This window comes from Stigmatopora nigra, chromosome 6, assembly GCF_051989575.1.
Source record: "Stigmatopora nigra isolate UIUO_SnigA chromosome 6, RoL_Snig_1.1, whole genome shotgun sequence".
Taxonomy (NCBI): Eukaryota; Metazoa; Chordata; class Actinopteri; order Syngnathiformes; family Syngnathidae; genus Stigmatopora; species Stigmatopora nigra.
Window position 1 is genome coordinate 13,296,938 of NC_135513.1, and position 16,554 is coordinate 13,313,491.

Below are 16,554 nucleotides of genomic sequence, written 5' to 3' on the forward strand. Positions count from 1 at the left end.
TTTAAGGGTGCGACTTATACACAGAGGCGGTCAATATGCAAGAGTTGTCAATTGGCAATACCATTTTTTGGAGAATTAAAAGTTTCCCCATGATTGCATCTCTTCGTTTGGATCAGGCGGGTATCCTTTACGCCGCCAGACACGCTGTTGGGGGAAAAAGCAGGCCACATTTGCAATCACCCCAAGTTCAAAAGGGTAATTTATTCGCCGCCTGCGTTTCAAGTCGAGCTGCTCAGGTTTGGAAGAAGAAGAAAAAATAGACACAACATTTTCATTTTTTTTCCTCCTCCCCGCTTGTTGTTGTTCGTCCCAGAAGCCCCTTCGTGGCGGCGTTGGCGGTGGCGTTGGCGGCGTCTTTTAGCGCGCGCCGGCGAGCATATTTCACTTTTACATTCATCCGCGTTGACGTGCCGGCGCTGATTGAATTCTGAGGCGCGCCGGCGTCTGCCATTATCGCCCTCATCGTCTTGAGTGGTTTATCTCTGGCCACGGCTCCCCCGCCCCCCCCGTGAATCCAAGGCTGCGGGGTTTGTGGACCTCCTTGTTATTTTTTGGGGGGGTGTGGGGGTAGGTACTTTCTAGCTTAACCTGTTTCCTCCTTTCCTTTCACGTTTTACAATTTTACGCTACTAAAATGAAACGGATATTTTTTGCCTTGAAATAAGGGTGTCAGACTCGGGTTGTTTTTTTCATATGCTTTATTTATTTTAAGACATTGATAAATCATTACTTTATCATGTTTTTTTTTTGTTATTTTTATGTGTTTCCTCATGTTTCATACAAGATTGGGACATTTTGATAAAATTTTAAGGGTTTTGTTGGTAGTTGTGTGAGGACTGTGGAATGAATTAGAGAATTTACGTATAAAGTACACTTCTGCTTACGAAATGTTCAAGTTAGGAAAAAGGTTTTGGAACTATGTAGTTAATTTTGTAAGTAGAGGTACAACTGTATATTTATATATATATTTAATATTAAATATAAAAATTAATAGTTTTTAATTAATCTACTCTGAATAAAAAAACCATTTTTTCATAAATTGATTAAAATAATTGAATTAAAAGCCCTGAATATTCAGTTTTTTAATGATCTAAAACAATTTTTATTTTAGCTTTTTTTATATATATTTTTTAGATTTTACAAAATGATTTTTGAACTAAAAAAACTGAAAAATGGGTTAAAAAATAACAATTATTGATTTAAAAGGGGGAAAATCAGGCAATTTAATATACATCTATACTCTTCATTTCAATTTGATCCTAAAACAGAAAGTCACCACTCATGATTTACTTTCCCGGGCCACACAAAATGATGTAGCGGACCAGATTTGGCCCCCGGGCCTCCACTTTGACACACCTAGAGAAAATGACCCAATCTTTATAGCAAATGGCCCGATTCCCTAACCAAAATACATGAATTGTACATCTAGCACTGTTAATGTAGACCATTAATTAAACTTTTTGGTCCAAAAACATAGTACTCCAATCTAGTTGGCATAAACGTAGCCCCACCACCCAAACCGAGTTTGACACCCCTGGCATAAACGATCCGTTCCATCTCTGCGGCAGTCACGCTTGGTGAAAAACGTGGTGGGACTCGAACTTCCCCATCATTCCTTCCTTCCTTCCTTCCTTCCTCTTTTTCCATCGAGCTTCAATCAGATGCCACGGCACCCCCCACCTGCCACGTCGAGTGAGGATCACGGGGCGTCACGGCCGTCGGCGGGGCTTAAGCCGCAATCAGCGGCAAATTCTTCCGCCACCTCTCCGCCACCCCCCCCCCCCCTCCTTTTCTTTCCCCGGTCTTTACGGCAGGGCGGCCGCCATTTAGAATGCGCCGTCTAGCGTGGACGCGCGCCTCATTTGAGGTCAAGAGACGTCGCCGGGCCCGTCGATACTTGGCCGGCGGAGCGGGAAATTGTCTTCCCGCTGCGCGTGCGGTTGCCTCGTTATGTATGCTCGGCTGCACACGCCGCTCTGCGCCGTCGGACGGGGGAGGGGGGGGGGTGAGAGGCTGCCTCGCCGTCTTGATTGGAGGCGAAACGTTGGGGTGTCGCCGCCGTCGTCGTTCATTCTTTGGGCTATTTACGCTTTGTCCCGTTTTTGACTTGCCGTTTTGAGTTTCAATTCGGAACCTGTGCGGACTCCAACGTCGGCTCGACGTAAATTAGTTGTGAGCTCAATTCCATTCAGGCTAGTAGAAAAAAATTAGAATTGAATTGAATGCTTTTATTGTCATTATAGAAGTATAATGTCATTTAGAGCTTTTACAATGAAGTGCACAAATAACAACAACAGACTAAATACTTGATTAATAAATAATACATAACTAGTCAAAATAATAAGTAGGGATGTGCATCAAATAGCAACAACAACAAAAACATGGATAATCAATACTTAAGTAGTCAACATAATGGATAAGTAGTAGTCAACATACTGAAGGAGTAGTAGTCAACATACTGAACAAGTAGTAGTCAACTTGCTGTATATGTAGTAGTCAACATACTGAAGGAGTAGTAGTCAACTTGCTGTTTAAGTAGTCAACATACTGAACGAGTAGTCGTCAACATACTGAACGAGTAGTAGTCAACATACTGAATGAATAGTAATCAACATTCTGAAGGAGTAGTAGTCAACATACTGAATATGTAGTAGTCAACATACTGAATATGTAGTAGTCAACATACTGAATGAGTAGTGGTCAACATACTGAACAAGTAGTGGTCAACATACTGAATGAGTAGTGGTCAACATACTGAACAAGTAGTAGTCAACATACTGAACAAGTAGTAGTGAACTTGCTGTATATGTAGTAGTCAACAAACTGAAGGAGTAGTAGTCAACATACTGAAGGAGTAGTCGTCAACATACTGAACAAGTAGTAGTGAACTTGCTGTATATGTAGTAGTCAACAAACTGAAGGAGTAGTTGTCAACATACTGAAGGAGTAGTAGTCAACATGCTGTTTAAGTAGTCAACATACTGAATATGTAGTAGTCAACATACTGAAGTAGTAGTAGTCAACTTATTGAATGAGTAGTAGTCAACATACTGAAGTAGTAGTAGTCAACTTACTGAATAGGTAGTAGTCAACTTGCTGTTTAAGTAGTAGTCAACTTGCTGTTTAAGTAGTAGTCAACATTGAATAAGTGGTCACATAAATAAGTAGGTACAGTGACCAAGTGGATGGCAGTAAGTCCTGTTTAGGTCCTCTTGGGTGCGGATGTTGAGAATGGTGAAGGTCCTTGGGAAGAAACTGACCTTGAGTCTGTTTGTCTTGGCTGTTATGGTCCCGTAGCACCTGCCACAGGCCAGCAGCTTGAAGGTTATTGTTCATTGATTTCTTAGACAATTTTTACATATTCCATCCTTTCCCAGTCAGCCTGGATATACGAAAAAAAATTAACAGACGGATTTCCCCCCCGGTCACCGTCTCTCATGTGGAAGTGCGCTAATTGAACGCCGGTCCCGACCGGTCGCGCCATTCCCAGCGGCGACGCGGGCCTCGCCAGATCGATACGCTGAAAAGTTAACAAAAGCCAGACGTGGCGATCACCCGGATCAGGGTCATTATCGGCCCCGGCCCGCCGAGCGATCAATGCGAGGATATGGATTAACACGAACATTCTGGGTTCAACTTGCTCGCCGTGGCGACGGCGTTCTTAATGAGCGTCGCGCTGCAGATGAAACGGGAGCTTTGGTAGAGTGCAAGTCAGGATTTTAACACCCACCACTGATTTGCTATAGCGCAAAAGCAAGTTATGGAGTTTTGTGATGTGAATACATACTTTGTAAGGTTAGCCAGATGAGCCGGTTCCAACTGGAATGGCAAAGATTGTACCAAATGCTGATTGTAGCAAAATCTGACTAGCAAAATCTGACTAGCAAAATCTGACTAGCAAAATCTGACTAGCAAAATCTGACTAGCAAAATCTGACTAGCAAAATCTGACTAGCAAAATCTGACTAGCAAAATCTGACTAGCAAAATCTGACTAGCAAAATCTGACTAGCAAAATCTGACTAGCAAAATCGGACTGTAGCAGAACCCGACTGTAGCAGAATCCGACTGTAGCAGAATCTGACTGTAGTCAAATCGGACTGTAGCAAAATCGGACTGTAGCAGAATATGACTGTAGCAGAATCCGACTGTAGCAGAATCGGACTGTAGCAGAATCCGACTGTAGCAGAATCCGACTGTAGCAGAATCCGACTGTAGCAGAATCCGACTGTAGCAGAATCCGACTGTAGCAGAATCCGACTGTAGCAGAATCCGACTGTAGCAGAATCCGACTGTAGCAGAATCCGACTGTAGCAGAATCCGACTGTAGCAGAATCCGACTGTAGCAGAATCTGACTGTAGCAGAATCTGACTGTAGCAGAATCCGACTGTAGCAGAATCCGACTGTAGCAGAATCCGACTGTAGCAGAATCCGACTGTAGCAGAATCCGACTGTAGCAGAATCCGACTGTAGCAGAATCCGACTGTAGCAGAATCCGACTGTAGCAGAATCCGACTGTAGCGAAATCCGGCTGTAGCGAAATCCGACTGTAGCGAAATCCGACTGTAGCGAAATCCGACTGTAGCAAAATCTGTCTGTAGCAAAATATGACTAGCAAAATATGACTAGCAAAATCTGACTGTAACAAAATGACTAGTGAAAATCTGACTGTAGCAAAATATGACTGTAACCCTTCTCCCTTTGGCAATTCCGACCCAAAACGAAGTCAGACATACAAACCCCACCCGCTAACGTAAAAGACAGCGTCCACACCAAGTCATTTTTACGCCGGCTAACACGCCTTCATCAGTATGCCTTTAAGAAGCCGGCGGGTATTAAAATGCAAAATTGCCCTCCACTCAGGCTAAAGTGATTTTAGTTGTGATTATGCACCATTTCCTCCCACTCAACAGTAGGGGGAAGAAGAAAAAAAAAGCTGCACGAGAAGGGGTGGGGGGGGGGCCGGAAAAAAAAATAAAAAGAACGCTAATTGGTCATGGGGATTGGTGGGAGGCTCGGCTATTTTATGTCTCTGACTTCTAAATGAGTTTGGGAAAGGAGAGCTAGCTTTCTGTTGGCGCCGGCTCAAATTGAAATGATGCACTGTTCCCCCTCGCCGCGGCTGCCGCACGCACTAATTAAATGCCTCATTGTTGCTTCCTGGGAATTGGAATGGAATATTTCATGCGGCGTGGTGATTATTTGGGGGAGCGGGGCGGGACGGAGGGGCGTGGATGTAATCACCTTGGCTGGATCTCTGATGAGCGCTTTGCTCGCTTTGGTGCTCGCCCCGACATCTAAAGTGGCCCCCTGGGTTTTTGACATTTTTTACTAAGTGCTTTTATTCATCAGCTATTCGGCGCTAGGACTTCCTGTTTACCCAGAAGCCTTTTAAAGGCACGTTGTGGGCACATTTTGGAGACATTTTTTAGGGGGGTTTGTTGTGGGTGGTGATGAAGGATTGGAGGGGGTTTTTGGATGTCAAATAATACCTGATTTTATGTTTTTTTATGTACTATTGATGGCGGCCAATCTGTTTTGACTGGACTAAAGTGGAAAATGATTGGACGTCTAGGGACATCAATGTCAGGAAATGATTTCAATGTTGTTGCAAAAAATTGACTTATTTGTTGTTGTAACCATAGTGTAGTGCTTTTTTTTATTCATTTTAATGGCATTCCTGTTGTTATATTCATTTATGAATGGAAAATAGTTTTATAAGGATAATCTCCATTGGTGACTGCAAAATTGGGTTCTAATATTTTGGCTAATTAGCTTTATTAATGAACAAAAATAGTATAATCTTTTTTGTCTCCAAATGTATTACTATTTAACTTTGGATGTAATTTTTTGTGTTGATACATTTTTTTTTACTCTTTTATTGCTGTTTAAATGTTTTTTCTTCCAATATGGATCAATTACTCAATTGATTTTAAAAATATATATTTTTTATTCCCCATAGTAAATTATAGGTAAGCAAAACTAAGGTTGTAATTGGTTGTCAAATTATGTCAATAATTATATCTAAAATGACTAAAATAAAACCTCCCTCCAAGATACCGTATTTTCACGACTATAAGGCGCACCCTCAAAGGAATGACATTTTTTCCATATATAAGGCGCACTGTATAATAAGGCGCACTGTCTATTTTGGAGAAAATTTAAGACTTAAGTGCGCCTTATAGTCGTAAAAATACGGTAATTGCTATTGACTTCCAGGTATTAAGCACTCACTCACTACACAGTCACCTCTAGAGCCAGCCATTGTAGATGTTTTGGATTTTTTTGTATAAAATCTTGCAGTGGGGGAGGAGCTATATGATGGAAGATTTTGTAAACTAAGATGGCATCTGCATATTTAACAGTATTGAGTATTCAGTTCAGGCGTTTGTGTTTTTTTAATATCCGACAGTGGTGGTTTTTCGTTGTTTTTTTCCATATATAAGGCGCACTGGATTATAAGGCGCACTGTCTATTTTGGAGAAAATTTAAGACTTTTAAGTGCGCCTTATAGTCGTGAAAATACGGTATTTGAACTTGTCAATAACACATTATCCATTTCCCCACAGAGGACGCCGGTCACCAACGGCGAAGCCTTCCGCTGGTTCTTCTAAAAACAGCGCCCATCCGTCGGCAAAAAGACGACGGACCCCCCCAACTTTGACCCAAACCGCCCTCTGCTCGGACCCCCAAAATCACGCACGCACACCAAAACACACACATTTGGATCTGGAGGACGGAATACCAAGCAGACGTTTTTGACGAAAAACATACTGGGTGTTGTTTCTTTTCGGTGTAATTATTGTACTTTTTTGCCAGTATCATAATGTATATTTTTCGGTGTCTTACGAATGTGTTTTCAGTGTTTGCGGACGAGCCCGTGTAAAGAAAAGGACTGGAGAAGAAAAAGGAAAAAAAAAGGACAATCTTTTTTTTTGGCAGAAAACTGGAAAAGGGGAGTTGACCATAAACGCAACACACTTTACTCTGCAGCAATAATGATTCAACTTTTTTCCCCTCCTTTGCATTTTTTCTTCTTTCACTTACCCTGGAAATCATCTGGAAGACATTGAAGACAAGTTTTTTTTTGAGTCTGGACGAGACACAAAAAAATATATAAAAATTTTGGTACAGTGTTCCCTCGGTTATCGCGGTTAATGGGGACTGGGACCACCCGCGATAAGTGAATTTCCGCAAAGTAGGGATTCCCCTTAAAAAATTGTTAATTTGAATTTTAATTCAAAAAAAATTTTTTTTTAATTTTTTTATTGATTTTTTTTTTTACTTTTTTTTTTTTTTTTAAATTTTTACCCCCCCCCCCCCCCTATATACAGTACACCATATAGAATACGGGTAGAGAGATTGAAATTCATATTATAACAAAAAAACTGTAAAATGTTGTTTCAATGTAATATTTGTATTCTTTTTCTTCCAAAAAAAATCCGCCAAGCTCTGAGTCCGCAGTAGCTGAACCGCAAAGTAGCGAGGGAACACTGTAGTCAAATCCCCTATCCCTACCCTTCGCACCCATCTTTTTTTTTAGTGATAATTCACCACAGTACAGGGCACATTGTCTTGCGTGGTGGGTTGCACTTTAAAAACCAACGGAGCATTTATTGGACTGGAGATTTCCTGGATTTAAAAAAAAATGAATAAAAAATTAAATCACGGACAGATGGACCGATGGAGGCCAGTGATTGGACGCTGGATAAACAAACCCTTTTCCCCGTTTGACACCAATGAAAGTACACTTATACATATTGAACATATCAGGTGTTGTTCTGGAGCTGCAGGGGCTTATCCCCCAAAACCTAAACCCACCCCCGCTACCCAAAAATGACCCAAAAAAAGGCTGGATTCACACTGATGCTTATTTTTTGCTATTGTTGTTTTGCTTGTTTTTTTAGTGTTTTTGATGAACTTGAAGGGAGTGGAATCCAAAAATTTGGCTTAAAGGACCAGACTTGGAAACGACTTTGAAAGAAGGAACGTGGAAGTAAGTAGAGGTGGTGAGAAGTACAAAAAAAATGAATCAAAAAGGATTGTTTTTGCGCTATTTTTAGGATTTTTAACGTTTAAATGTTGGCAACAAAAATTTCTAACTGTAACAAATTGTGTTCAATAAATATTCCTAGCAGTCCTGATAACCAGGTAATCCAAATTCCTCAGTTTTTTTATCCATAACTTGTTTTTTTTTGTAGAATATTGCTGATTTTTTTAATCAATTTAAATTGGACAACTTGATTAACTGAGTTATGTTTTAACATGTCAATTCGCGCCAAAAAAAATGACTTATTTACTTAAAGTCCAATTTCCTTTAAATCTTGATTTCAAATGACTGGAAATTTGATAAAAATCGTTAACCTCCAAAAAAAACCCAAAAATCCCACAATTAAAATTTTGAATCCAACTTTTTTTAGTGTACAAATCTTACAAAGGCATACTTGTATTATTGTCATAATGTTACAATTTAGCATGCCTGAAATTTTCTATCAAATCTTTAAAAATATTCCCCAAAACCACCAACCTGTCGTTAACTAGGACCAATTCCAGCACCCCCGCGGGCCTGAAAATAGTTACACCCCTACCAAAACCAGTTATGAAATCAAACATGGTGGCCAACATTTTAGTATGAATATTTTTGACATTTTCTTTATTATTCAACGTTTTCCCACAGTTTTTGCCCAAAAAAAATTTGATCATCAACCCAAAATACCATTTTTTAAAGAAATCCCAGCCTTCCTAATCCACTGAATCGTTTCCTTTTTTGGATCGCATGGTATGAATCCAGCCTCAATTCCTCCTTGTCCTAAAACCCTGTTGTTGCATGTGCAAATGTGTTTTTTCCGTTTAAAAAAAAAACAATTTGACCAGAATTTGTATATTGTTGTTGTGATGCTTTTAATGTGTTCTAATAAAATAACTTCCGGTACCTTTTTTCAGGCGTCCTAACAACATTGGCTTCAAACTGGGTGAAAAGAACAGGGATTCATTAAGATCTGCTGATAAGTCATACTTGTCGACGCCAGGTTATATACCCCAACCCACCCCCCTGTTTTTGGCGTTGACGTGGAGGTGATGGGCTGAATCTAACGCCGTCGTCGCTTGCCTCCCCAGTCACGTATTCCCGGGAATGCTAAAACGGCGTGCCGGGGAAGAGCGCTTCCCGGAGGCAGCAGACTTTAAAGGACGAGCCAAATCCCATGTGGTTTGTCATGCTAGAATGCGTCGAGAAGAGTGAGGCGGGGTAGGGGAGGCGAATCGGTGGGGTAGGGGGGGCACGGCGAAGGGAGAGATGTGCTCCCGAGATAGCGCCGGCATCAGAGTGATTGCCAGGGTCTTTGGAAGGGGGGAAATAAGGTGGACTTGGGCGGAAATCACCCAAGAGTGAGTGGCGCTCCTGCACGCAATCACCCAAATTGAGCTCCTTCTTGCCAAACCGCCATGTTGGAGGCGGTGTGAATGTTGCAGAAGAGAAGCACCCCCCCCCCCCAAACCCCGCCACTCGCCCTCCCCCCCGGTCATCAGAGGGCGTGCTGGATATCGGCTTGCCTTGCTTTCCTTCCCTTGGCCGCTCAGATTAAATAATATCACAGACTGCTTTAATCCTCGCCAATGTGCGCAAGCGTGCTCGCCCGGTTGGGATTAAAAGTTATCCGGCGCCGGAGGTTGAAAGGGGGGTGGGGGTGGGGGGTTGTGGCCTTGGTAGGATGGGGTGGTGAGTGACTTGCTTGGGGGGGGGGTTGACTCTGGTGGTATGGTGGTAAAGTGGTTGGGAAGAGGGTTTAATCCTTGGTGGGTTGATAGTCTTTTAGTTGCTAAAGTATGGTAAATTTTGGTTGATTTTGGACACTTATGGCAGATTTTGGTTGATTTTGGACACTTATGGCAGATTTTGGTTGATTTTGGACACTTAGGGCAAATTTTGGTTGATTTTGGACACTTAAGGCAAATTTTTGTTGGTTTTGGACACCTATGGCACATTTTGGTTGATTTTGGACATTTTTGCCAAATTTTGGTTCATTTCCGACACTTACGGATAATTTTGGACTCATGGCAAATTTTGGTTATTTTTGGACATGTCAAATTTTGGTTATTTTTGGACATGTCAAATTTTGGTTAATTTTGGACACTTCTGGCAAATTTTGGTAAAATTTTGAACTCATGGTAAATTTTGGTTAATTTTGGACACTTATGGCAAATTATGGTTAATTATGGTCACATAATTTTCAACTTTATCAGATCCTTCTCCAAATTTCTCAATCCCATTACAACACCTGTCAGTTCATATTTGCCATCAAAAATGTACCAAAAAATATTATTTTTAAAATGTCAAAAAAACCCACAATTCAACAACACCAAAATGATTAATTACCAATCAAATATATCTATCATATCCCACCCCCTTATCAATACATCCCCCAAATCCCACCCAATTCTTTAAAAAAAACTCTAACAAGTGAAGGACGCAAGTCAAACCGAGGCGTCCCTTTGATTCCACCTCAAAGCTTCCCATTTCCTCGCCACCTTATTTTATCCCCCCCTTGCCTAACATTGTGTGTCCCAGCATGACGAGAAGGCGTCCGTGCTCGCACATAACGAGACGGCGTAAGCACCCTCGCGCGCACCCCCCATTTCCTCCTGCCTGGTCTTTCATTATTTATTTCCCCTTGCACGTTTTTTTTCCCCTCCACGGCACGCATATTGATGTGGGGGGGGGGGGGGTAGAAAAAGCTAGGGTGTGAGTGCGTGTCACAATCATTTCCTGACGAAGGAGACAAGGTGGAAGTAATCAGCAGCACGCTGATGCAATATGACAGGCCGTAGAAGCGCGGTACACACTTAAGAGCAGTAGGGGGCGGGGCTAGGAAACCCCCATCACGGCCCCCCAGTACCAAAACACACCGTGACGGATGGGAAGAAATTTGGCGGAAAAGCAAACCAATTCGCAGACTTGGGGGAAAAAAACTTGGGTGGCGAGATAGGTGTCCAAATTTTGTAGTTTTTTTGTTGAAAAGGTATGAAAATGATTGGCCACAGGGATAAATGTATTTAATGCGGGTATTTTGGAGCTCAGCCAATGAGTGGTTATCAAATGTTTGATGGGCGTTTGTCTTTGAGATTGATTTTGGGGTAATGTTGGGGTTTTTGGTGGGTAATGTGGGGGTGCTGTTGACAAGGGCGGGGCATTTGGGGCAGGTGGAAAGAGGGGTACTTGTAGATAGTACTACTAGTTTAAGTTAATTGGATTTTTTTTATTAGGTTTTGGTGGTTGGTAAGGGGTTAATTTTGATGATTTTTATTTTTTTTGGATTAGATTAGATTACCTTAGATTAGATAACTGTATTTATCCCATATTTAAGACATTTGTTTGTAATAGTAGCAAGAGGGTGAGAATACAGACACAGAATAAGACATTTTAGACATAAATAGGTAATAAATAAATTGTAAAAGTATATATATACCTAAATTTTAAAATATATAAATTTAAAAATAATTATATAAATAAATAATTGTATAAATAATTAGATATATAAGCAAATATATACATATATAAATACATAGATATATAAAAATAAGTGTACACATAGATATACCGTATTTTAAGGACTATAAGGCGCACTTAAAAGTTAAAATTTCTCCAAAATAGACAGGGCGCCTCATAATCCAGTGCGCCTTATATATGGAAAAAATGTCATTCATTGAGGGTGCGCCTTATAATTTGGTGCTCCATATATTTATACATATATTTTGCTAGCATAGATTTTTCCAAATTTCCGATTAATAAAAACCACAAAAAAGTCCCTTTCTAACGTAAAACAAAATGCAAGATATGAACACTAAGTCATTCATACCCAACACCACGTTAGCAAATGCTACTACTAAAAGTGATGTTAGCTGCCTTTCAAAATAAAAGCAGAAATAGGAAACGCTTTGTTTACGACGCACAGATATATCCACCATTCCCTCGCGCATTTTTAACGGATAACGGCGGTGCATTCAGGGTCTCGGTCGTCGTTTTCTCGTCTTGACCCCATTGTCCACACGCCCACGTTGTCGCCCGCGGGTGGGAACGTGCTGATTGATTGATTGAGGCGGCGAGCTTGGTGACGGCTGGTGACATTTCCACACATCCCGCTTAAGCCCCTCCCCCCCCCCAACACTCATCCTCCTCCACCAGAGAGAAAGAGCAATAGAGAGAAAGATCTCGGAGGAATTAGGCAATCAGTCAGCAGGGGCCGGATTGCGCCAAGGCGGGCGAGCAAACGCTTTAACATAAATGAAAACGTCCTCTCGTTTGACGAATGGTGATTCGTTGAAATGACGTCGCTTTCCCGCCAGACGATTTTCTTCATTCGTGGGTATGAAATGGATCAAGTCTGACTCTGGAGTTGAATTGGTGTAGTGGGAACGCCTAAAAAAAATGCCATTTTCGTCTTTTTGACGTAAAGTGAACGTATTTTTTTTAAAGATATTAATTATTATTATTATTATTGCGATTGGTCATCTTAGACGTCCGATTCGTTTGAATGTGTCTGTTTGTTTGATGGTAAAGTGGAGTTGGGGTTAGGAGGTCAAAGGTCAGTAATGTTAAAGATAGGGTTTTGTTATGGATGAGTTAAGAATGAATAGAGGGGTTAGTGTTAAAGTTGTGGGTTGTTTTTGGAATGGGAAACTGATGAGGAAATTGAATTTAGGGTAGTGGAGTCTGAGGTCAAAGGTCACTGAGGTCGAAGAGAAGTTTGTGTTTGGGATAATTTAAGAATGAATAGAAGGGTTATTGTTAGGGTTGTGGGATGTTTTTGTAATGGGAAATTGATGAGATCATTGAATTTAGGGTAGTGGAGTTTGCTGAGGTTAGAAATAAATTGGTTTTTAGTATAATTCAACAATAGAAGAAAGAGATTATTATCAGATTTTTGGATTATTTTTGTCATGTGAAATGAAGTGTGGATTAAATTTAGGGTTGTGAGGTCAGAGGTCAATGACTTCAGAACTAAGTTCATGTTTAGGATAACTCAAGAATGAATCAAGGCATTCATATTTAAACTTGGAGAATATTTTTGTAAAATCAAACTGAAGAAGTTCTCAAATATGGTGAATTAGGTCAAAGGTCACCGATATCAGAAACAAAATACCATTCAAGAGGGATTCATATCAAACTTGATCCAGGTAGATTTGATTCAATTTGGGGGAATAAGGTCAAGGGTCACAAAAGGTCAAGGAAAAAGAATTTGGGCCAAAAAAAAAAAAAAAATTGGACAACGTCGGCGGACCGGATTAAAAACTCTAGCGGGCCAGATGTGGCCCGCGGGCCATAGTTTGGATTAGACTATTTCCCTCAAATTTAACACCATAAAACAAGTAGATATTTTTCATAGTATAAAACTCAATCCCAACCATTTCCAACCACCCAAATATCCAATCCGCTACAAGGACACTCCCATTTTCCATTATAATGACCCCCCCCCCCCCCCTATTACTATTTTTTCCCCTTTTTGTGCCAAAAAAAAAACTATAATTTAGTCAGGTGGCAGGTGGACTCATTGGCCGCTTTGCCACCCATGCCGCCATTCTTCTGCGGTCGAGCGAATCGGCCAATGAGACGCCACAAAAGACATATGTGGCGTAAAGAGGCATCCCCAGGGAGAAGAGTGACACCGAGTGAGACCACCCCGCCGCTCCCCGATCCCCCCCCCCCCTTCCACGGGCGCCCCCTTCCCTCCTCAGCGGCGTGATTAATAACCCTGACGCCCCATAATCTCTCCATCATCTATCTATGTAAATGCCCCCAGACCTGCAGCGCCAACACTGTTTGACTGATGGCTGCTCCCTCCTCCTCTGTTTGTCTATCTTTTGCGTTTTTTTTGTGTTTATTTTGGCGTATGCGCTATAAAATAGAAAAGATGCTCCATTTCTCACTTGTGATAGGTTTAAAATTTAGGGGTGATTTGATAGCAAGTATATTTTCAGGGTGGTATTCATGTTTATAGGGGATTTAAATGGATGCCATTGATGGGAATTGACGTCCAATATAATATGATAGTTGTTTGTAGTTTATATATATTGGATGTTAGTTATTGTCATTATAATTGAGTATGGTTTTAATTAATAAGGGTTTTGAAGGTTTGTTATTAAGTGAGTGTTGTTTAAAATTGATCCAGGTGTTATTGGGGAATTTGATGGTCACATATTTTTATATTTTAGTAATAAATTTGGATTAATTCTAGTTAATTTCTTGAGTATAGATATTAGATTTTAACCTAGTAAACAGCACGTATTTACTTAAATAAAATACTTAAAATAATTAAAATTTAAATGTAAAAATGGAATAACTTATTCCTCTTTTTCAGTTTTAAGTGATCCACATGTTTTTGAGGCGTTTAATTGTACATAGTCACATACTTTAATCATTTAATATAGTATCGATTATTTATGTATATAGCTATATTTTTGTACTTTTTCTTTTTAACCTGGTAAAAGGACATATGTATTCATAACAACTTAGAAATGTATCTAAAAAGGAATGATTTATTCCTCTTTTTGGTTTTTAGGTGATCCACATGTTTTTTGAGCCAATAATAGTATATAGTCATTTTAATCATTTAATATAGTATCAATTATTTATATATAGCTATATTTTTTTACTTTTTCATTTTTACCATAGTAAATAGCACATATGTATTTTATAACAACTTAAAATTATATCTAAAAAGGAATAACTTATTCCACGTTTTAGTTTTAAGTGATCCACATGGTTTTTGAGCCATTTAACATTAAATAGTCAATTAATATCAACTAACTATTTATATATAGCCATATTTTTTTGCTTTCACTTTTTTTTTTAACCTGGTAAACAGCATGTATTTATTTTAGAATAACCTCCAAAAGGGGAAGACTTATTCCTCTTTTTAGTTTTAAATTTGTATTTTAAATTATTCAAAAAAAGGAAAATTAGCTAAAAATTCTAAGATTTTTTATTTTAACTTTTAGTTTTTTAACATGGTAAACACCATGTATTTAATTTAGAATAACCTCCTAAAGGGGAAGACTTATTCCTCTTTTTAGTTTTAAATTTGTATTTTAAATTATTCAAAAAAAAGGAAAATTAGGTAAAAATTATAAGATATTTTAAGCCATCAATGACAGTTGAATATTATATTGGTCATCGTCGTTAATTATTATTTGCAAATCTCTGCTTTCTTCTTTGGAAAACAAACATACAATTCCATCCTAACGATAACGTTCCGATCATTGTCAGCCGGTCCAAATAGATTGGACATCTATCGCCGTCGGTGGCGTGGAAACGCAATCATTCACTCTTCAAAATCGATTCCATCCGGACTGCCCGAACAAAAGCCGTTTGGAGCGCGCCGGCAATAGCCAGTGAATTATGCAGGCGACATTTACGAGCGATCAGATTACAAGCACGCGGCGTGGCACGTGACCAATCGGCCACAAGTCGGCCTTGACGCCGTCTCTCCGAGGAGCCCTTGTGCCTTTCCGCCGCCATCGTGTCAAACATTCTCGGGGGTGCTGAAAGTTGTAAAATTCTCCAAATGCCTCAAATGAACATTTTACCATTCATTCTTTTCTATGGCCGTACTTTGAATGTGTGAAGAGCAAGTCGTAAAAATGTTATTTGCGCTAAATTGCTTCCAAGGGGGATGAAACGTAAAGATGGAAGTGGAAAGGAAAGATTTTTTTTAACTCATTGTTTTTACATAGTGGTTATTGGTGTCCAATCCACTTTGACCGGGAAGGATTGGCAGCCATTGTTTAGTCGTCTCTTAAAATGATTTGACTTAAGGTCGTGTTAGTAGTAAGAAAAAATGTGCGACTTATAGTCTGGAAAATACGGTAAAACCTATTAACTGACCAGAGTTAGAGAAAAAAATGTGCGACTTATAGTCGGTAAAATACGGTAAAACCAATAAACTAACCAAAATAAGAAAAAAAGTGCGACTTATAGTCCGGAAAATACGGTAAAACCAATTAACTAACCAAAATAAGAAAAAAATTGCGCCTTATAGTCCGGAAAATACGGTAAAACCATTTATTTAACCAAAGTAAGAACAAAAATGTGCGACTTATAGTCCGGAAAATACGGTGAGTGTTAAAATATTCAAATTCTAGTGAGCTATTTCATCGTTTAAGTTATTTTAAACCTCCCAACCTTTTCATATAAAAACAGATAACCAAAAAAGTATTGTGTTTTTAAAATACTACATCTTTAATATAATATATAATTATACCTATTAACTTGTTGACTAGTTTAAACATCCAAGCCTTTTTGGTAGAGATAAATTAAACAGATTTTAAACAATTTCTGAACAATCCAACTAAACAATCCGGTCTAATCCGGTTTAATTGGACGTCAACCACTGTCAATGGCATGTAAACATCACCTAATAATGCCAGTCTTCCCACTTTAAATATATTTAATATCTCCCAGAAAACTTAGCAAAACAAAAAAAAATGCCAACTAAAAAAGCCCAAATTATTGCATTGGCTAAAACAAAATAATAAAATTCCACACATTTACCTACATTTA

General features: G+C 39.5%; 1 protein-coding gene across 1 annotated transcript in view; it reads left to right on the forward strand.

The window, feature by feature from the left end:
* The window catches only part of LOC144198700 (CXXC-type zinc finger protein 4), a 70,522-nt gene extending 63,262 nt beyond the window's left edge, over positions 1-7,260 (forward strand). Inside the window, exon 3 of the mRNA XM_077719850.1 lies at positions 6,569-7,260. Within this exon, the coding sequence (XP_077575976.1) occupies positions 6,569-6,613 (45 nt within the window). The 3' untranslated portion in view covers positions 6,614-7,260. The remainder of the gene's footprint in view (positions 1-6,568) is intronic.
* Positions 7,261-16,554: the final 9,294 nt, after the last annotated feature.